Source organism: Plecotus auritus (genome assembly GCF_963455305.1).
Source record: "Plecotus auritus genome assembly, chromosome: 9".
NCBI classification, from domain to species: Eukaryota; Metazoa; Chordata; class Mammalia; order Chiroptera; family Vespertilionidae; genus Plecotus; species Plecotus auritus.
In genome coordinates, this window is record NC_137783.1 from 58962675 (window position 1) to 58984797 (window position 22123).

At 41.7% G+C, this 22123-nt stretch overlaps 1 protein-coding gene across 3 annotated transcripts in view; it reads left to right on the forward strand.

The window, feature by feature from the left end:
* Positions 1 to 22123, forward strand: part of PARG (poly(ADP-ribose) glycohydrolase) — a 204568-nt gene that overhangs the window by 112075 nt on the left and 70370 nt on the right. For all 3 annotated transcript variants that reach the window (XM_080687384.1, XM_080687383.1, XM_080687382.1), the window contains 2 exons: positions 3733 to 3825; positions 9387 to 9544. In XM_080687384.1, the coding sequence (XP_080543510.1) occupies positions 3733 to 3825; positions 9387 to 9544 (251 nt within the window). The remainder of the gene's footprint in view (positions 1 to 3732; positions 3826 to 9386; positions 9545 to 22123) is intronic.

Sequence of the window (22123 nt, forward strand, 5' to 3'; positions counted from 1 at the left end):
AGGCAGCAGTTTAGGTGTTTACCTATTCCACCATCTTGGTTTCTCTCCTAGTGTTAGCATAATTTGACAAAGTTTTGAAGCAGCCATCTCCGAAGGGCTTCAATGACTAATTACAGAGTTGCTTGAAACAAATGAAAAAATTATCCCAGCAGAGCAATAGAAGTTATAAAGAAGAACCAAATAAAAATATGAGAACTGGAAAACATAGTAACTGAAACTTTTGAAAAATGCAATGGGGAAATGGGATGAAAGAAGAAAGAAATCAGTGAGCTTGAAAAAGAACAGAATTGCTCAGTCTGGATAGCAGAAAGAAAATAGACTAAAAGAAGAGAACATTTTAGGGACATATGGGACTATAACAAAAGATCTAATGTTTATGTCATTTAATACTGGAAGGAGAGGAGAAAGAGGGCAGAGCTGAAAAAAAAACCACACAAAACCTCCAAGAAATAGTAGTTGTAAAAATAGAAATAATAGCTGAAATTTTCCCAAATTTGATGAAAGACATAAACCTGCAGCTTCAAGAAGTTGAACAAACCCCAAACAATATAAACACAAAGCAGTCCATGCCAAGGCACATCATACCCAAACTTCTTAACACTAAAGGCAAGGAAATGAAAGCATCCAGAGAAAAATGACATTGCTTATAGGGAAAAGCAAAGTAAATGACAGCGGACTTCTCATCAGAAGACATGTAGGCCAGAAAGAGAAAAATTGCCAGCCTAGAATTTTGTATCCAGTGAAACTTTCTCTTTTTTCCCCTCTTCTCCTTCTCCTTCTCCTTCTTCTCCTTCTCCTCCTCCTCCTCTTTCTCCTCCTCCTCCTCCTCCTCCTCCTTCTTGTAACAAAAGCAAGCAAGTATTTATTGACTGCAGCAAAAATATACTTAGGACAGTGAAATAAGGAAGGGAATAGAAGAAGCAACATGAGGGTCTGGGACGGGATGCTTTGGCTCATTAAGAACAGGGCGTTGGAGACAGGTTCAGGGGGTTATTTCAAGACAAGCTGCCACTGCCCCTTGCTCTGTTGGTTGCACATATCATGGGGTCCCTTGGAGTTTAGGAGATATGTGCTTTCAAGAAACAACCTGCAGAAAGCACAAGACATTCATCAGCTCCAAATCGACTTTACAGACTTTGGTTGGTGCAATCCGAGTTGCAGCACCAGAGAGATATTACTGGTGAGACAAGGAGAGCTCAGTTCTTGTCTTCTTGAGGGAAAGATTTCAATCAAGAGACAGAGTGTGAAAAAAAACACAAGTATTTACTGACCACAGGAAAAAAATATACTTAGGAAAGTGAAATAAGGAAGGGCATAGAAGAAGCAACAGGAGAGCCTAGGCTGTTCTGCCTTGGTTCACTGGGAAGTCAGAGAAAAGGGCGTTGAAACAGGTTCAGGGGGTTAGCCTGGGACAAGCTGCTGCTGCCCATTGCTCCCCTGGTTGCAAGTCATGGAGTCCCTTAGAGGCTAGGGGATACATGCCTATGGGGGAAGATTAGGGTGAAGGGAATTGCATGGGCGTGCTCCCTTGAGCAAGTGCACCAGTGAAACTTTCTTCATGACATTCTCAGATGAAGGAAAAGGAAGGAAATTTATCATTAAAATCTCCTAAAATAATGTTTAAAGGAGTTTCTTGAAACAGAAAGGAAATGATAAAAGATGGAATCTTGAAACATCAGGAAGAAAAAAGAGGAAGGAAGGGAGGGAGCTGCACATGCCCAGACTGGGGGCCTGGGATTGAACCTGCATGCCCTTGACTGGGAATACAACCTGAAACCCTTTGGTGTGTGGGCCAACACTCTAAGCATTGGGAAACACCAGTCAGGGCAAGCTATTTTTTAAAATATATTAACTTCCCATTATAGAAGACTAGAGGCCCAGTGCATGAAATTCGTGAATGGGGCCGGTGTGTCCCTCAGCCAGCCTGTACCCTCTCCAATCTGGGACCCCTCGAAGTATGTCCGATTGCCCGTTCAGTTGGACATCCCTCTCACAATCCAGGACTGCTGGCTCCCAACTGCTCGCCTGCCTGCCTGCCTGCCTGATTGCCCCTAATCGCTTCTGCCTGCCAGCCTGATCACCCCCTAACTACTCCCCTGCCAGCCTGATCAATGCCTAACTCCTTCCCTGCTGGCCCGATTGCCCCTAACTGTCCTGCCCTGCCCTGCCTGCCTGGTTGCCCCTAACTGCCCTCCCCTGCAGGCCTGGTCACCCCTAACTTTCTCCCTGGCCAGCCTGGTCACCCCCAAATGCACTCCCCTGCCGGCCTGGTTCCCCCAACTGCCCTCCCCTGCAGGCCTCAGTCCCCCCCAATTGTCCTCCCCTGCAGGCCTGGTTGCCCCCAACTGCCCTCCTCTGCCAGCCTGGTCACCCCTAACTGCTCTCCCCTGCAGGCCTGCCCCCCCTCCCAACTGCCCTCCAACTGCCCTCCTCTGCCAGCCGGGTCACCCCTTACTGTCCTCCCCTGCAGGGCTGGTTGCCCCCAACTACTCTCCCCTGCAGGCCTGGGTCCCCCTCAACTTCCCTCCCCTGAAGGCCTGTCCCCCCCAACTGCCCTCCCTCAGGCCTGGGTTCCCCCCAACTTCCCTCCCCTGCTGGCCTGATCGCCCACAACTGCCCTCCCCTTCCAGCCATCTTGTGGTGGCCATCTTGTGTCCACATGGGGGCATCCATCTTGTGTGTTTGAGTGATGGTCAATTTGCATATTACCTCTTTATTATATAGGATTAGAATTTAGCTATCATTCACTTTCCCCATTACCAATAACAGAAGCCTTATTTATATTTTCCCATTTTCCCACTGTAATTAGATTAATAGTCTATTTTTTTAGTAGGATGGTAAAATCACTGTATTTAAGATATGATTGCATTTCCACTCTTCTACAACTTTTTGTTTTCCCCAGAATTAATAGTTGTCTTGCGTTGTTCACTTGCTTAGTTTTCTGTATATCTGTGTTTAATAGATATATCTATATGTCCCTGAATTGCAAATATCTTTCTGTTCATTTGTAATATTAGTTTTCCCATTATCCTAATTTAAAGAGGAGGTAAGCATAGGTTAAATTTTAGAGTCTTGGTTTAAAGTCATTTCTTAATGTTAGAAACTCCTTGTAAAACAGGAGTGAATATAAATTATCTTTGTTACTTTTTCTATTTACAAACAAACCCTGTCTAGATGAATGGATATTTTTAATTTCAGCTCATAGCAAAGGAAATCTATAGATATTTGTGAACATCTATATTCTGATAGCTGAGAAAAAGGATACCTGAAAAAGGAAAATTCTAAGGTCATTAGAAACTTCACTGTTTACTATCTAATAGGTTAGATTTGACACATATAATATGCTCTGAAATAATGAGTGGGACTTTTATGATCGTTCTAAATTCTACACAATTGAAGCTAGATGGGTCCTTGAGGGTTTCTGAGAGAGTTCTTGATGGTCAATCAGTTTCTTCTTGACGTAACCAGGGGCAGAATGTACGGTTTTTTTATTTGCAAGTGTTTTATTTAATTGTGAATTTTGATATGAGAGATATTTGATATTTGGGATATTTAATTAGTTTTCAGAGGGCATTATCATGAATTACATACATTTGAAAATGAATTTATAAGTTTACCGTTGTGCATTTGTTGGTACTAATAATGTGCCTTATTGTGAGATCCTATGAAAAGCAGGTATATAATTTAAGTTCTTAACAAACATCACTGATAACATATTTCATTGGTTTTCAGGTACTTGAAGAAGCAGAAGCCCAACATTTATATCAGTCAATTTTGCCCGATATGGTGAAAATTGCACTCTGTCTGCCAAATATTTGCACCCAGGTTAGTGGAAATAATGTCTTTCCTAGTAGCTTTCTTGTGACTCACAATTAAATTCTAATGGTCAAAGTCGAAGAGGCAGAAGAGAAAGATGGGTAATAGTTTTTGCCAAAGAGTATGATGCTTTTGCTAGCAAAGGTTAGAGGCTAAGGAGAATGCTACAAAAGGACATTAAAAATGCAGCATTCAATTTCTGAGCTTCAGTTTACACTGTTGAAGTTTGCTTACTCATACTTCTACTTATCTTTTTCTTTAAATTGTCTCTAACTTAAAAAAAAAAAACACACACAAAAAACAACAACAACCCAGTAGTAATTATTTCAGAACATACTAATAGATTTAGATCATTTTATCTTCCAAATGGCTTACTACTCACTCATTCCTCCCCTACCCAAAGTGGCATGTTGCATAACATATGAGCCATGGTATTTTCTTAACTTTTAAAAATAGAAGAAATAATCTGGTAATATTCTATTTTGTCTGGAGTTTTTTACTAGTAATTGTTTATTGCTATGTAACAAATTGCTTTAAAATTTAGTGCGTATGGGGCTGCTTCTCCATAAGCTGATTGGGTGTCCTCATGACATGGTTGCTAACTTCCCCAGAATAAGCTACTCAAGGGAGAGTGCAAGGAAGTATCAGTGCCTTTTATGACTTAGTTTTTTAAAGGCACCTAATACCACTTCTGCTACTTTTCTATTCAGTAGAAATTAGTTGCTAAATCCAGCCCACACCCAAGGAGATGATAATTAAACTCTACTTCTTTAAAGAAGGATTTATCAAAGAATTTGCAAACATATTTTTAAACCTTCACAAGAGGTTGTTGATTAGTCTTCATGACTTTCTCCCCATATTTCTCACAACAGTGGTTTGCATTTGCCTTTGTCTTTTACTCCTAGGGCCAGCCCCCTTTCTGCCTGGATGTTAGCCAGGGTTCTGCTTAACACTGTTGCTGCACAGAGGCCCTGGGGACATTTTGGGTGGAACAGTTTCTGTATGTATAGGGTGGTCTCACACATTTCTTTTTTTTTTTTTTTTAAATATATTTTATTGATTTTTTACAGAGAGGAAGGGAGAGGGATAGAGAGTTAGAAACATCGATGAGAGAGAAACATCGATCAGCTGCCTCTTGCACACCCCCTACTGGGGATGTGCCCGCAACCAAGGTACATGCCCTTGACCGGAATTGAACCTGGGACCCTTCAGTCCGCAGGCCGACGCTCTATCCACTGAGCCAAACCGGTTAGGGCAGTCTCACACATTTCATTCTGTTATTGGAGTACCCCAAAAACTATAAGTATAGTCATTGGAACAGAAAAACACAACAACACAAAACACAAACATGTCCAGATGCCTGCGGGCCATACTGCCACCTTCAGTTGATATCCATTGAATGTGCTGTATTTGTTAGCATTTCTCTGTGGTATTTCCAATTTTATGTAACTTTAATTTTACCTCATTAATGCATTGTGTCTGAAGTAAGTTTTTCTATTGGGCAGTATAAATATATTGTAAAACTCATCTGGTTGTTTATATTGGAAGTTATGGGCATACCTTGGAGATACTACGTTTGGTTCCAGACCACTGCAATAAAACAAATCGTATATAATAAAAGGGTAATACACAAATTGACGTAACAACGGAACAACCAGTTGCTATGACGCGCACTGACCACCAGGGGCAGACATTCAACTCAGGAGCTGCTCCCTGATGGTCAGTGTGCTCTCACAGCGGGGAGTGCTGCTCAGCCACAAGCTGGGCTGATGGCTGGCTGGCAAGCGCAGCGAGGTTGGCGGGAGCCTTTCCTGCCTCCACTGCAGCGCTAAGGATGTCAGACTGCTAACGGGCCTCTAGTATCGCAATAAAGCGAGTATTACAATAAAGTGAGTCACATGAACTTTTTGGGTTTCTAGTGCATATAAAAGTTATGTTTACACTATATTGTAGTCTATTAACTGTGCAATAGTAGTATGTCTAAGAAAACAGTGTACGTACCTTATTTATAAAATACTTTATTGCTAAAAAATGCTAACCATTATATGAGTCTATTGGAAAAATGGTGCCAATAGACATTCAATTTATAAAAAACAAGGTATCTGTAAAGTTCAATAAAGCAAAACTCAATAAAACAAGGTATGCCTGTATTTGCTTGCTTAAGTTTTATGTTTACTCTTTTTTCTTTCCCTTCTTGCTTTTTTCCTTACCTAGTAAAATTTCACTACCTCTATGCTCTAATTTTTACTTCCCCTGCAAAACCTTCTGTACCTCTCCCAGCCAAATCTAATCCCTTCTGTAGCACTCAAATCATATTTAGCACATTAGTTTGTAATTTATGTTCTTCTTCCAGGGAGATGTTCTTGGTGTCCCCAAGTTTAACATGGTGCTTAATTAGATGTGGTTTTATTTTATTTATTTTTTATTGTTTTAATTTTTAAATTTTATTATTTTTGTTAATCCTCACCCAAGGGCATTGTTTTCATTGATTTTTAGAGAGAGTGGAAGAGAGGAAGGAAGGGAAGGAGGGAGGGAGGGAGGGAGAGAGAGAGAGAGAGAGAAAGAGAGAGAGAGAGAGAGAGAGAGAGAGAGAGAGAGAGAGATATTAATTGGTTGCCTCCCACCTACACCCCAACTGGGGCAGGTATCGAACCAGCAATCCAAGTATGTGCCCTTGACTAGGAATCAAACCTGAGACCCTTCTGTGTCCTAGCCAACACTCTAACCAACTAGTCATACCAGCCAGGATTATTTTTTATTTTTTAATTACAGTTTACATTCAGTATTATTTTGTATTAGTTTCTAGTGTATAGCATTGTTGTTAGACAGTCATATACTTACAAACTGTTGTCCCCTCCCCCGATATTTCCAGTACCCACTTGGCCCCATACATAGTTATTACAGTATTATTGTCCATATTCCCTATGCTGTACTTTACATTACCGTGACTATTTTGTACCAAGTACCAAGTTGTACTTCTTAAACCCTTCACCTTTTTCACCCAGTTCCCCAAACCTCCTCCCGATTGGCAACCATCAGTCTGTTCTCTGTATCTATGAGTCTGTTTTGTTTTGTTTGTTCTTTTATATTGTTCTTTAGATTCCACATAATTAAATGCTTTTTGAATTCAATATTTAGTTCATAATTGACAATATATTGCCTTTAGACATAAATCACTTAAACTTCTCTTCCCCTCATGCTTCAGGAGAGATCATTTTCATATTTTTAAATGCTTTTGAATATATATATTCAAATATATATAAGCTATTACAAATCACTTGGCAGACCAAAACCAGACTTGTGGTTCCCAACTTTTTGTCCTGATTTAAAATAACTGTGTTAATGGGGAGAACACTTTAATTCCGTGCTCTGTCTACTGAAAAGGAAATCTCTGCAGTAAAAGTTAACATGTTAAGTTGCATATGTTGTTATTGAATTATTTATATCACATTAACATTCTCTGGGTCAAATCTAAATGGTATATTTATAAAAAGAAAATTAAAAGAGACAAATTTTAGACATGCACTTTGGGGAAGATCTTTATTTATGTTAATCAGTCTCTTATTTAGCTGAGACCTTGACAGTAAGATTTATATCCTCTGGTTTTCCCCAAATGAGCTTTCAGGCATTTCTCCTCACCAAGAGAGAAGAAATCATCTATTCTATTTAAAATTATACTGTTTGGTTACTAGGAGAACAAGAAATGGTTGTGTTTGTTAAGCCTAAAATATTACCATTAATTTTTAAAATAATTTTTGTGTGTAACTTGTTAAATGGTAGTTAAAATCTCATTTCTTACTAAAAACAAGTACCAGTTTGCTTTAAACCATTGACACATTGTTACCTTTTCTAAACTTATTGCTGGATTGTAAATAAATGTATAGGCTGGGAAATGGATACCAATATGAGCTATTTCCTCTTTCTTAGATTTAGTGATTGCTAAGGCCTAAAAGGAGAGACAATTTTGGATACTGAAGTGAAAATACATTCTTTATGTTTTCTTGCTTGTTTATTTTTGTGTTTTTCCAAAAGAAATAGTTGAACTATAAGTTTAACCTTTTCTTTTTCTAGCAAACTCTTGTTCTAGCAATGATAGGTATTTTTTGTAAAGTTAATTCTTATAATATTGCAGTTTTGTCTTGCCTGCCTTTCCTCAGTATCATTTCTGATGTTTATTACTGAGACGTGATCAGTAGTTCTTTGTGCATACTGGTTTGTGGTTAATGCAGGCATCCAGGATTCTTTGTTCTGGCTCTGATTGAAAGGAGAAGGAAAAGCATCCCCTGGAATATTTTGAATTTAACAATTGATACGCATAAGAGACGTTGGCAATTGGTCTTTGTTTTTACCATCATGTCTTTAAACACATCGTTTAAATATTTACAATAGAATAAAGCCTATTGGATACAATAATCAGGTCCGTGTATTAAACTGGAATTAAAAGGTCAATAAATTTGAGTTTGGTACAACCAGAAGGCATTTCAGACATCAAAATTTTGAAGGTAAAATGTCCTGTTTCTTCCTTGATTTGGAATGATTAGATAAGAAATGTCTATCTTCTTACAAGTTATACATAAGTCTGTATACATATGGTCTATTAATTGCTATCATAAAATTAGATTTGAGTCTTATAAAGATTGCCAATGTGAAGTGTGATTCAGAATTAGAAGGAAAACACTTATTTATTGAATTATTTTTTGATTATTTTATTTAGGACTAAAAGAGAAAAATTGCTTTGTCCAGCAATCTTTAATATAAATGAGAACAAAATTTTGCATCTGCATTAATAATTAAACTCAAAATTGCATTTTTCTGTTTCATCATTTTTAAAATTTTTTTTTGTTAATCCTCACCCAAGGATATTCTGCCATTGATTTTTTTTTATTCATTTATTTTTTTAACATGTTTTTATTGATTTTTAGAGAGAGAGGAAGGGAGAGGGATAGAGAGATAGAAACATTGATGAGAGAGGAACATCATCAATTGGCTGCCTACTGCACGCCCCCTACTGGGAATCGAACTGGCAACCTCTTGGTTCCTAGGTCTAGATCAACCATTGAGCCACACCACCTGGGCCATTAATTTTTAGAGAGAGTGGAACATTGATGTGAGAGAGACACATCAATTCGTTACTTCCCACACACGTCCCGACCAGGGCTGGGATACAGCCTGTAATTGAAGTACGTGCTCTCGACTGTGCCCTTAACCAGAATCCAACCTGGGACCCTTTATCCATGGGCCGATGCTCTATCCACTGAGCCAAACTGGCTAGGGCTGTTTTAATTTTTTATTACATGGTCAGTGTGTTTTTATTTCTTGCCAAAGCAATCTTGTTTTTCACTAATAAGTAATGACTTTTGTGTACTCTTCACTATCATTATTATTGATTAGAAATCTCCAGTCAAACAAGTATATATTTCTAATGGTATTACTGTTGATTTAAGAATTCAAAAATGGCCTGAAATTTTTCCTACCTTAATTTAGTAAATGTCATTCGGTGCCTCTCTGCTTTTGAAATTGCTAAGCTAATTATTGTACTTCTTGTCTGTATTTTTTGTTTCCTCAATCAGCCAATACCACTCCTGAAACAGAAGATGAATCATTCCATCACAATGTCGCAGGAGCAGATTGCCAGTCTTTTAGCTAATGCATTCTTCTGCACATTTCCACGTCGAAATGCTAAGATGAAATCAGAGTATTCCAGTTACCCAGACATTAACTTCAATCGGTATGTTTTCAGAGAACGTCTCTTTAACAATGAAATAGAGAAGGATGGAGAGAACCAATAGTATTTATGGAGCGATTTGCCTCAGGCCAAACATTTTCTGTATACTTACTTAACTTACTCCTTACAATAAAGTGAGTTGAGTGATATTTTTGCCATTTTGCAGACAATGTAAGTAAAGTTTTTAGAACTTGATTAGGGTCCAGGAGCCAAGAAGTCACAGAGCTGAGGCTTGATCTCAGATCTGTCTTACTCCATGGTCCATGTTATTTCCACCCTGTCAGATTGACCTCCTCTGTGAGTGCCTGAACTCTTTATGCCTCTTCAGTGTGATAGTCACAGGGACATTTATTGTACACTAGAGGCCCGTTGCAGGAAGATTCTTGCAATAGGGCTCCCTGCAGCGGTCTGCTTCCCTCCCTTCTCCGCTGGCCCGCCTGCTTCCCTTCCTTCTCCCCTGCCCCGCCTGCTTCCCTCCCTTCTCCCCCGCCCCGCCTGCTTCCCTCCCTTCCACAGCCCCACTTGCTTGCTTCTCCGCAGCTTCGCTCCCTTCTGCAACGCTTGGCTTCCTTCTACGCTGTCTTCAGTCTTTGCTCTACTCCTGGATATGCAAATTAACCACCATCTTGGTTGGGTTAATTTGCATATTCACTCCTGATTGGCTGGTGGGCATGGCTGGTGGGTGTAGCAGAGGTACGGTCAATTTGCATATTACTCTTTTATTAGATAGGATTGTATCCTTTGTGTGCTAAAAAATGTTAGAGTGCAAAGTCCTCCTTTTTGTGAAGTCTGAGTTTAAAGACTTCAGGCTGACTATCTTATGAAACTTAAAAAACATGCTTGTTGAGATGAAAAGCAAAAGTGAAAATTGACTTTGACTTTGTATAGACATGACTTTTATCAATGTAATAGCTTTAAAAAGGAAGACAAAAGAATGTTTATATAATTTGACTAAATAATACATTGTGAAGGTGTTGATAGTTTTAAATTCTAACCATTTTCCCAAATGATTACTGTTTCCATTATCTATACAAAAAATAAAACACACACATTTTGCCTGGACAGTGTGGCTCAGTGGTTGAGCATTGACCTATGAACGGATTACTGGTCAGGGTATGTGCCAAGGTTGCAGGCTTGATCCCGTAGGGTCGTGCAGGAGGAAGCTGATTAGTGATTCTCTCATCAACGTATTTTTTTCCTCTCTCCCTCCCTCCCTCTCTCTTTCTCTCTCTCTCTCCCTCTCCCCCCCTCCTTCCCCCTCCCCTCTCTAAAATCAATAAAAACATATCCTCAGGTGAGGATTAAAAAAAATGCAGCTTGATGCAACATTTAAAAATACCACTGGGTATTGAGATAAAAACGTTTAACACTTTTACTTTTTTCTATGTTTTTCAAACTGTTTATAATCCTATCTAATAAAGAGGGAATATGTTAATTGACCCTTACGCCATCGCAAAGATGGAAGCGCCCACAGCCAATAAGGAGGGAATGTGCTAATTGACTGCCCCACCTTCAAAGATGGCAGCACCCACAGCCAATAAGGAGAGAATATGCTAATTGACTGCCCCGCCCTCAAAGATGGCGGCACCCACAGCCACAAGATGGCAGCGCCCAGTCCCCTCAGCCCCACCGGGGCGGCAGGTGCGCTGCAAGGCCAGGCCTGCCTGGAGGCGGGCCCAGCTGCTCTGCATGCCTGCCTCTGGAGTCCCTCAGCCCCCCAGCTGCCCAGGGCTGTCCCAAGGCACAAGCAAGCCTTGGATGGCAGCTGCCCAGCCGCCCAGGGCCGGCCCGAGGTGCAGGCAAGCCTCAGATGGCAGCTGCCCAGCTGACACCTGAGGTGCAGGCAAGCCTCAGATGTCGGCTGTCCAGCCTCCCAGAGCCGCCCGAGGCTCAGGTAACTAGGGCCAGCCCAGGCTTGTGCTGCCGACAGTGGCAGCAGCAGAGGTGTGATGGGGCCTGATTGCCGGGCCACCTCCCACCCCTGAGGGCTCCTGGACTGTGAGAGGGGGCAGGCCGGGCTGAGGGACCCCCCTCCAGTGCATGAATTTTCATGCACCGGGCCTCCCCGATTGTTTCCCTCCATCTGGTCTCCACCCTGCCCCAGGCCTTCACCACCCTTCTTTCTGTGTCCATAGGTAAGACCTTTGGTTAATCTCTTCCAACCTCCCAACCCCTTCCCTCTGAGATTTGTCAGTCCGTTCCATGTTTCCGTGTCTCTGATTCTATTTTAGTCACCAGTTTATTTTGTTCTTTAAATTTCTTGTTTATTTTGATTTTTAGATTCAATTGTTGATAGATATGTATTTATTACCATTTTATTGCATATTTTTAATCTTTTTTTCCCATCTTCTTAAAGAATACCCTTCAATATTTCATGTAATATTGGTTTGGTGGTGATGAACTTCTTTACCTTTTTCTTATTTGTGAAACTCTTTATCTGACCTTCAATTCTAAATGATAGCTTTTCTGGGTAGAGTATTCTTGGTTGTAGGTCCTTGCTATTCATCACTTTGAATATTTCTTGACACTCCCTTCTGGCCTGTAAAGTTTCTGTTGAGAAATCAGCTGACAATCGTATGGGTGCTCCCTTGTAGGTAACTAACTGTTTTTCTTGTGCTGCTTGTGGGCGTGGCTGGTGCGTGTAGCGGAGGTTCAGCCAATTTGCATATTATTCTTTTATTAGATAGAATTGTATCCTTAGTGTGCTAAAAAATGTTAGAGTGCAAAGTTCTCCTTTTTGTGAAGTCTGAGTTTAAAGCAATCTGGTGGGTGTGGCTGGTGGGTGTAGCTGAGGTATGGTCAATTTGCATATTACTCTTTTATTAGATAGGATTGTGTCCTTTGTGTGCTAAAAAATGATAAAGATTCTTTATCTTTAACCTTTGGCATTTTAATTGTGATGTGTTTTGATATGGGCCTCTTTGGGTTCCTCTTATTTGGGATTCTCTGTGCTTCTTGGACTTGTAAGTCTATTTCTTTCACCAGGTAGGGGAAGTTTTTGTCATTATTTCTTCAAATAGGTTTTCAATATCTTGCTCCCTCTCTTCTCCTTCTGGCACCCCCAAAATGTGAATGTTGGTATGCTTGAAGTTGTCCCAGAGGCTTTTTAAACTATCTTTATAATTTTGTATTCTTTTATCTTTTTGCTCTTCTGATTGGGTATTTTTTGCTTCCTCATATTCCAAATTGTTGATTTAATTCTCGGAATCCTCTACTCTACTGTTGAATCCCTGTATATTATTCTTTTTTTTAATATTACATGCAATAAACATTAATATTTCATGAATAAAAGGATTTTAAATATGATAATAATACCAAAACTATACTAACATAGTATGATATCACAAAGATTGTAGGAAGTATTAAAAATTTGCAAATAACAGGATTACTTCTATTATATTCTAGTATATTTTCCCCCCCTCTGGCTCTATTTTTGTTCATCAGTTTATGTTGTTCATTATATTCAACAAATGAGTGAGGTTCTGTGACCTATGATATTTATCTTTCTCCGACTGGGTTATTTCGCTTATCATGATGCTTTTAAAGTCTATTTTGTCAGATATGAGTATTGTTACTCCAGCTTCTTTTTTCTTTTCCATTTGCTTGGAAAATTTTTTTGCATCTCTTCACTTTCATACTCTGTGTGACTTTTGTTTTGAGGTGTGTCTTTTGTAGACAGCGTATAGTTGGGTCATGTTTTTGTATCCATTCAGCTACCCTACACCTTTTGATTAGAGCATTTAATCCATTTACATTTAGGGTTATTATTGAGAGGTACTTATTTATAGCCATTTTAATTCTGTATGGCTAGGTTTCTCTCTCAGTTTCTTCTTCTCAGCAATCCCTTACAGCAATCCCTTTAGCATTTCTTGTAATGCTAGCTTGGTGGTGATTAACTCCTTTAGTCTTTTTTTTGTCTGGGAAGCTCTTTATTTGACCGTCTATCTTGAATGATAGCCTTGCTGGATATAGTAATTTTGGTCTCAGATCCTTGCTTTTCCTACCTTGGGTACTTCATGCCATTCCCTTCTGGCCTGTGGAGTTTCTGATGAGAAATCAGGTGTCAGCCTTATGGGAACTCCTTTGTAGGTAACAGTTTTCTTTTCTCTTGCTGCCTTTAAGATTCTCTCTTTGTCTTTAATTTTTAGCATTTTAATTATGGTGTGTCTGGGTGTGGGTCTGTTTGGGTTCTTCTTATTTGGGGTTCTCTGTGCCTCTTGAACTTGTGTGACGTTTTCCTTTACCAGGTTAGGGAAGTTTTCTACCATTATTTCTTCAAACAACTTCTCTATTCTTTTCTCCCTTTTTTGCCTCTTCTGATAGTGTTACGTTTTCTAATATTGTTACATTTCACATTGTCCCACAGCTCCCTTAAGCTGTCCTCCTGTTTTTTTTTTGTTTGTTTGTTTTGTTCTCTAATTGAGTGATATTTTCTACTCGGTCTTCTAATTCACTGATTCGATCCTCAACTTCCCCTAAGCTGCTGTATATTCCTTCCAATATGTTCTTTATTTGTGCTATGTCATTCTTTATCTCAGACTGTTCTTTTTCATAGTTACTATATCCTTTTTCATAATGTTGAGCATTTTAACATCATTACTCCGAACTCTGTTTCAGATAAATTTCTTATATCTGCTTCATTTATCTTTTCTTCTGGAGAATTCGCTAGTTCTTTCATTTGGGGGTTGTTTCCTTGTTTCCTCATTTTGGTTGTCTGTTTGGGTTTGTGACTATGTTTTAGGTAGATCCTCTATACCTCTCAATCTCTAGTACAGGACAGTGTTAAAGGCTGTTTCTGACTAATTGGATTAGGCAGAGACTCAAAGCCTCCAGAGACCACCTCTGTCTACAGACTAATAGGATTTTGATTTGAATTGCCCCCAGGCAGTCGTCCTTAGGTATAGCGAGAGTTTTTTTCAACAGGGTCGGGTAGTTGCTTCTCCTTGGGGGCTAATTTTCACTTTTAATCTCTTAAGTGGCCTCAGGGCAAGGTGTTTTCCAATAGGGTGTGTCGACTGTCTCCCCCACCCCTCCAGCAAGGCAGATGTCTATGTGGGAAAGATGCCCTCCGCTGTGTGAGGGAATGACTCAGCCCAGGAAACCTGAGGTGTCTGCCTTCTGAGTTCTATCCCCCGAGACCCCAGTCCTGGGTTCTGCTCTCACAGCTCCTGTCCACCTCACCCTCCCTCTGCCAGAGCACAAGGTGGGTGGCTCCACAGGGAATTTTTGTGCATTGGCCCTTTAAGTGGGTGCCTAAACTTTCAGTTGCCACTTCCTGGCAGACAGCCCCCCACTACTTTTCACAGCTAGATGTTATGTGTCTGGGTCTCCCAGAGTCACCACCTGGCACCCAGCTCTGGAGCTCAGAGGAAGAAGGTGCTTGTCAGTTCGTGCACCAGCCCATTATAAGGAACACCTTTGTCCTCGGTTTAATGCTCTCTGCTGGGGAGCCCAATTTCGGGATTAGATCCTAGAGTTCTCAGTGGCATGCCCCCATAGCTGAGATATCTGTCCAGGACTTCATTTGCTGTCTGTGGGTGCCCGGCCAGCCCTTTTTTGCCTCTGCCCCTCCTACCAGTCTCTATGCCATCTCCACCTTTGGTCCTTGGGTATCAGGGTTCTCTCCTGTGAGTTTTCCATTGATTATTCAGGAAGCCTTTCTATATTTCAGTTGTAATTCCATCTTGTTCCTGGGAGCACATCTGTGTGGCATCCTTCTACTCTGCTGCAATTTTTATTCTTTATTTCAGTTAGTGTATGCTTGATTTCTGACTGAACCTTAGTAAGATCCTTGAATGACTTACTAAGTCCCTTGAAACTTTCATGAAGATTCTTGAGTAACCTCATAACCATGGTTTTGAACTCTGTATCTAGTAGTTTGCTTGCTTCCATTTCTTTCATTTGTGACATGTTTCTTTGTCTCTGCATTTTGGCTGCTTTCCTGTGTTTGTTTCTACATATTAGATAGAGCTGCTATGTCTCCTTGAGTTGGTAGAATGGCTTTGTGTAGTAAGTGCACCCCTGTGTGGCCTGTGTACTCAGTTTTATAGTTGAGCCTTGATTGATGTTCGTGTCTCTGGGAGGAATTGACCTCCATTCCAATTGGTTGTGAGGACTAGCAGCAACTACAGTGGGAGAGCTGCTGTGCAGGAAACACCCCTATGGAGCAGGACTTGCTTCAGTGGGGCTTTCGTGCTCACTGAGTCTGCTTGTTGAGTGTGTTGCTTGTGGATGTATAGAGTTGTAATCTGGTAGGGTTTGAAACTTTCCACTGGGTGCACTGGCTCTAGGGCCTCCATGGAGGTGCAAAGTCAGTCACTGCCTGGGGACACCCTTCAGGAGCTATTTATATTAGATTTGGAGGTGACCAGGCAAGCTGTGAAGCAAAACAGGCTGGTGCTAGTGCAGGGTCTTGGGCCTTTTATTGATAGGTTTGGGGCATGCTGACCCAGCTGCAGCTTGTTTAAGAGATTTTAGCAAAGTATGAAGCCTGAGCAAGAATAGGCCATTCATATAGAAAAGCTGCTGGAAACAGTTTGGGTGGGGCTGCAAATTGGATGGGGTGGGGTCTCAGGGAATCACCAGGGCAGAGTAAACAGATATGCCTGCCAGTCAGTCCTCCCACAGGGGAGGTCCCAGCCCAAGAACAATAACCCCTGTGAGCACTCCTGTCTGGGAGAAAGCTGCCTCCAAGTTCCTGCCCTGATGCCAGATAATCCAGTTCCTCCCTGTATGTGTCTGGGTTTCCCAGAGCCACCACCTGGCACCCAGCTGTGGAGCTCAGAGGAAGTAGGAGCTTGTCAGTTCATGTGCTGACCCTTTATAAGGAACACCTGTGTCTCTAGCAGCCTCCATGTTACTCGGCTCCAATCCCTGCTGGCTTTTACAGCCCAAAGTTACAGGGACTTCTCGTTCCAGCTCTGGAACCTGGGTTGGGGTATTAACAAACAGCATACATTAGTGTTAGACCAGCCAGTTCCATGTCTCTGCCCCTCCTACCAGTCTCCCTGTGCTTTTTTCTTTACTTCTCTAGTTGTAGGACTTTCATTCAGCCAGCTTTCAGGCAGTTCTGAATGATGGTTGTTCTGTATTTTAGTTGTAATTTTGATGTGGTAGTGGGAGGTGGCGAGTACAGGTGTTTACCTACTCCACCATCTTGGTTCTCCCATATATTACTTTTTAAAAAAATATATTTTCATTGATTTTTAGAGAGTGAGGAAGGGAGAGGGAGAAGGGAGAGAGAGATAGAAACATTGATCAGAGAGACAGTTTAATTGGCTGCCTCCTGCACACCCCCTATTGGGGATCAAGCCTGCAACCCAGGCATATACCCTGACTGGGAATCTAACCAGTGACCTCTTGGTGCATGGGTCAACGATCAACCAACCATTGGGCTACACTGGCCAGGTGAGCATATATTACGTTTATAATTAGAAGAAAAATAGTTACTTAAGAGGAGGAACAAGTCAATCATCAGAAATGGAACTGAAGACACACAGTTACTAAAAAGAATGGACAATTTTTATAATTTGATTTTCAGAGTGGAATCCACAGATTTTTTAAAAATGTATCTTTATTGTTGAAAATATTACAGATGCCCCCCCTTGTTTTTAATCCCCATTGATCCCCTCCACCCTGCACCCACCCTTCCCAGGCCTTCACCACACTACTGTTTGTGTCCATGGGCTATGCATACTAGTATATCTATATATAAAAGCCTAAGCGACTGAACGACCGAACGACTGGTCGACTGGTTGCTATGACGTGCACTGACCACCAGAAGGCAGACGCTCAATGCAGGAGCTGCCTCCTGGTGGTCAGTGTGCTCCCACATCCAACCTCCCACAGCCCCTCCCCCCAGCCAGTCTCCTGCGGCACCCATCGGCCCTGATCGCCAGCCAGGCTAAGAGACCCCACCTGTGCACTTATTCGTGCACCAGGCCTCTAGTATATATATATAAATTCTCTAGTTAATTTCAACACGCCCCCACTCCCACCCCCTCGCCTTCTCTCTCAGATGCTTCATCCCACAGATTTTTTTGAGCCTTTCTTAAACAGCTAGTGTGGGTAGTTTATTCCTTCCTAATTACCACCCCATAGACACAGTATCATTACCTCCCTTTTACCCTAATTTTTTTATTTAGCATGTAAAAGAAACACAAGGGCCCTCTGAGGGCTGGGCACCTGCCACACTGACAGCCTTCTTCTCTCAACAGAAAAATGAATCACAGGTTTGTTTTTCAGCTAAACTTCTGACAGAAATGTCGGGACTTCTTGGAAATAGCATCCTTATCTTTTTCATTGTGCATGGTCATTTATTCTAAAGACTGAACTGGTTGGTTCTGAGTGTCAGCATGTTAGGCTTTGATGAGAAAAGAAGCTGAGCCACTTTTCTTTTTTAATACTCACAGGAGGAATTTTTTTCATTGATTTCCAGAGAGAAAGTGGAAGGGAGGGAGGGAGGAGGGGGAGAGAAAGATGGAAGGGAGGGAAGAGAAGAGAGAGAAACATTGACAGGAGAGAGAGACACATCAATTGGTTGCCTACTGCATGCGCTCCTACCGGGGCTGAGGAACCTGCAACCGAGGTACATGCCCTTGACCAAGGGCCAATGCTTCAACCACTGAGCCAAATCAGCCAGGGCTGAGCCACTTTTCTTAATGAAGGGAATATAGATTAGACAATGTGAGCATTTTACGTAAATGATGTGTGTTTTTGCTGGCTATTATGGAATGCCTTACCTCTAGCACAGATCCCTCAGCTTACTTAGCATCTGAAAATTTTTTTTGAATGAGATGATCTCTTTATTATAGCTAATATTAAGTACTTGCCATTTACCAATTACTGTGCTATTTTTAATTTAACCTTTGTATTACTCTTACTAAGTTAGGTATTTTTCTCATTTTTTCAGATGAGGAGATGAAGACTTAGAGCTAGCTGGTATAATTGGGATTCAAACTCAGGAGTACATAGGCAGCCTCTAGAAGCTGTATCCCTTAATCACTCTACTATACAGCCTCCTTTCAATGAACTGTATTAATACTTCTTACCTCAGAGCTAATAAGAAATTAGAACTACCCTTAGAAATAATTATTGATCTGTTAAATGAACCAAAGCCATTCGTCAGTCCAAAGTGACCATGAGAAATTGAAACTCACAGTATCCCAGGAGCATTTTTACTAAATTAGAATTTAAGCAGGTCTGCTGATGGTTTGAAACAAGCATATTCTTATCTTCCTGGCTGACAGATGTTCTTTTGGTCACCAGAACACTGAAAATTAATTATGGCAGGTTAAGCCCGCAGTAGTCTATATAGTCATTTTAGGGTCTCTTCAGCAGCCAGGATGTCTGCACTTGCCTCTCACTGAGTTAGCAGGTGTTTTAATAAGCCTAAACTAGCAATCAACAAGAACCTGGATTATACATGATCTTTGATGCAGTCTATTGACAGCAGCTCACTTTGATTCTATTGATGCACGTTTCTAGGTGGGGAAGCTAATAGGTTCAGTTTGAGTAAATGACTTGTCAGCAGAACTGGGACTTGAATATTGTCTTCTGTTCAAACTCAGTGCTCTTTCATTATGTCTTGCTTCCTCTCAAGAACAAAATGCTCTGAGTGTGCTCCTGAAATGGAAAACAACCCAAAGTTTCCCTTTTTTATGTGGCTCATGAAAGATCAAGTACCCAATTTGATGAGCCATTTGGTAAGCTGATTATGGAACATGTTGTGTTTTAATTTTTGCATAATTGCTATTTATGATTATAGTTTCTGGCAGTTGGAATCTATGTGTGTGTGAGCACTCATGCATATTTAGTCTCAAAAGAGGGATGACTAGCTAGTTGGTTGAATAAGAAAAATGGTTAAGAGTTTGTGGTGGGAGGCTGACGTCAATAAATTGAATAAGTCTTCCTTTTTAATTTTATTGTTGCGTTCTTCCAGCCCTGCTTAGTATGTTAAATATTCTTGACCTTTTCTCCTGCTTGTCTTTCAGGGCCTAAACATTCATATAAAGGCTTCCAATGTGATTAACATTGATGCTTCTAAGATTGCTTAGAAACTGATGGTCAGAGATTAATTGTGTGCTGCAGCAGTGGTCAACCCAGGAGGCTTTTACATCTGCCTCTTCTGGATTGAAAATGCTGCTGGGGCCATATGGCAGAAAGGACTTTCTGGCTGGGTTTCAGATTATCATTTGCTTCCATTTTATAGTCGAGGTTATAGAGGTTTGGGTTTGATTTACTGTATACTAATGGAATTAATTCTTAACTTGAAATCGCGAGTGTGTGTGTGTGTGTGTGTGTGTGTGTGTGTGTGTATGTGTGTGTGTGTGTAGAATCCAATTCCAGTAATGTTATCAATATGTCATTCAGGGAAAGATTTTACGAAACTACTAGAGGCTTGATGCATGAAATTTGTGCAAGGGGCTCGACCTTCCCAGCCCTGGCTGCCTCAGCCTTCGAGGCCCCAGCTGCCTTGCAGACCCGCTGCCCCACCCACTGGTCTTTCTGGAAGGTCGTTCCACCATTTGGTCTAATTAGCATATTAGCTCTTTATTATTATAGACGTTTCTATTTATGTGTATGGAAAGAAAAATACCAGTTAGTAAGTATCAATTCTGATTGACTTACTCCCTTGAAAATAAAAAGTATTTTTAGAACAAAAGTGAGGTTGCCTGACTAACTTTTTCTGTTTGCTTTCTTTAATAATCTGTAATTATTCAGTTAAATGCCAAAATGTCTTCCCTATATGCAGAGGGGTTATCATGGCATAGTTTATGTTCATGTTTACATGCATGCCTGCTGACTCAAAATATGCCTTCAAATATTCATACTCAAGACCTGGAAATCTAAATTAAAAAAAAAAAAAAATTGGTGTTGGGAAGTAAAAAAAAAAAAAAAAATTGGATGGTGCTTGATTAGTATGAGAAGTCTAATTGCCTCCAGTCTCTTGTCTCTCTTTCTGTGTTTGTCTCTCTGAGTGTCTTTGCATGTGAGTTTCTGTTTCTCAGCCTCTCCCTTGGTCTCCAGCCCCATTTCTGTCTATCCATTTCTTCCCTCTAGTCTTCCCTGCTGTACTAGTATCTTTCTATCTCTCTCCTTTTTCTGGCTCCATCCTCGGTTCTTTTGTCTTCCTTCTCTCTCCCCAGAACTGTTCCTCAGATAATACATCACTCTTCTGATAACTTTCACTAATGCTGTTTGCCTATGTTTATATGTTATTTTTCACTTGCTTCCATAACAGGATAATTCATTTTATCTGGGTGGCTATGCATCCTATCTAATAAAAGCATAAAATGCAAATTGACCGTACCTCCGCTACACCCACAAGCCACGCCCACCAGCCAGTCAGGAGCGAGTATGCAGATTAACCCAACCAAGATGGCTGCGGCCACGGAGCTGCAGCAAGCAGGAGGCTTGGGTTTCCCTGCCAATGGAGGAAGCCAAGCTTCCCTGCCGCCCTGGCCGGCCCAGACCTACACTCAAGGCTACAAAGTTTCAATTATAGAAGATAAGTAAATCCCAACAAAAATGGCGGCAGCCACAGAGCTGGAGAGAGCAGGAGGCATGAGTTGCCCCCAGCGATGGAGGAAGCCAAGCTTCTGCAGCCCTGGCCTGCCTTGCCCTCCGCTACAAAGTTTCAATTATAGAAGATAAATAAATCCCAACAAAAATGGCTGTGGCCATGGACCGAGCAGGAGGCTTGGCTCTGCTCCAGGCTACGAAGTTTCAGTTATAGAAGATAAATAAATCCCAGATACCAGGGCCTCCGATTGGATTGCCGGGGGGCATGGCCAGCTTGCAAACCACCACAGGCCCCTCACCCAGGCTGCCCCATGCCCCAAGGGAACCCCCACCCTGATCCAGGACACCCTTCAGGGCAAACTAGCTGGCCCCCTCCTGTGCATCAGGTCTCTATCCTACCTAATAAAAGAGTAATATGCAAATTGACCATCATTCCAACACACAAGATGGCTGCCTCCATGTGGTCAAAGATGGCTTCCCCCATGTGGACACAAGATGGATGCAACAAGATGGCCAGCAGTGAGGGCAGTTGGGAGGGACCAGGTCTGCAAGGGAGGGCAGTTGTGGGCAATCAGGCCAGCAGGGGAGGGCAGTTGGGAGGGACTAGGCCTACAAGGAAGGGCAGTTGGGGGCGATCAAGCCTGCAGGGGAGGGCAGTTAGGGGTGACCAGGCTGGCAGAGGAGGAAAGTTGGGGGTGACCAGGCCTTGCAGGGGAGGGCAGTTGGGATTGACCAGACCTTCAGGGGAGGGCAGTTAGAGGTGACCAGGCCTTCAGGGGGAGGGCAGTTAGGGGCAATCAGGCTGGCAGGGGAGCAGTTAGGCATCAATCAGGCTGTCGGGAGTGGTTAGGGGATTATCAGGCTGGCAGGCAGAAGCGGTTAGGGGCAATCAGGAAGGCAAGCAGGCAAACAGTTGGGAGCCAGGATTCCTGGATTGTGAGAGGGATGTCCGACTGCCTGTTTAGGCCCGATTCTACCTGGATCGGGCTTAAACGGGCAGTCGGACATCCCTTGAGGGGTCCCAGATTGGAGAGGGTGCAGGCTGGGCTGAGGGACACA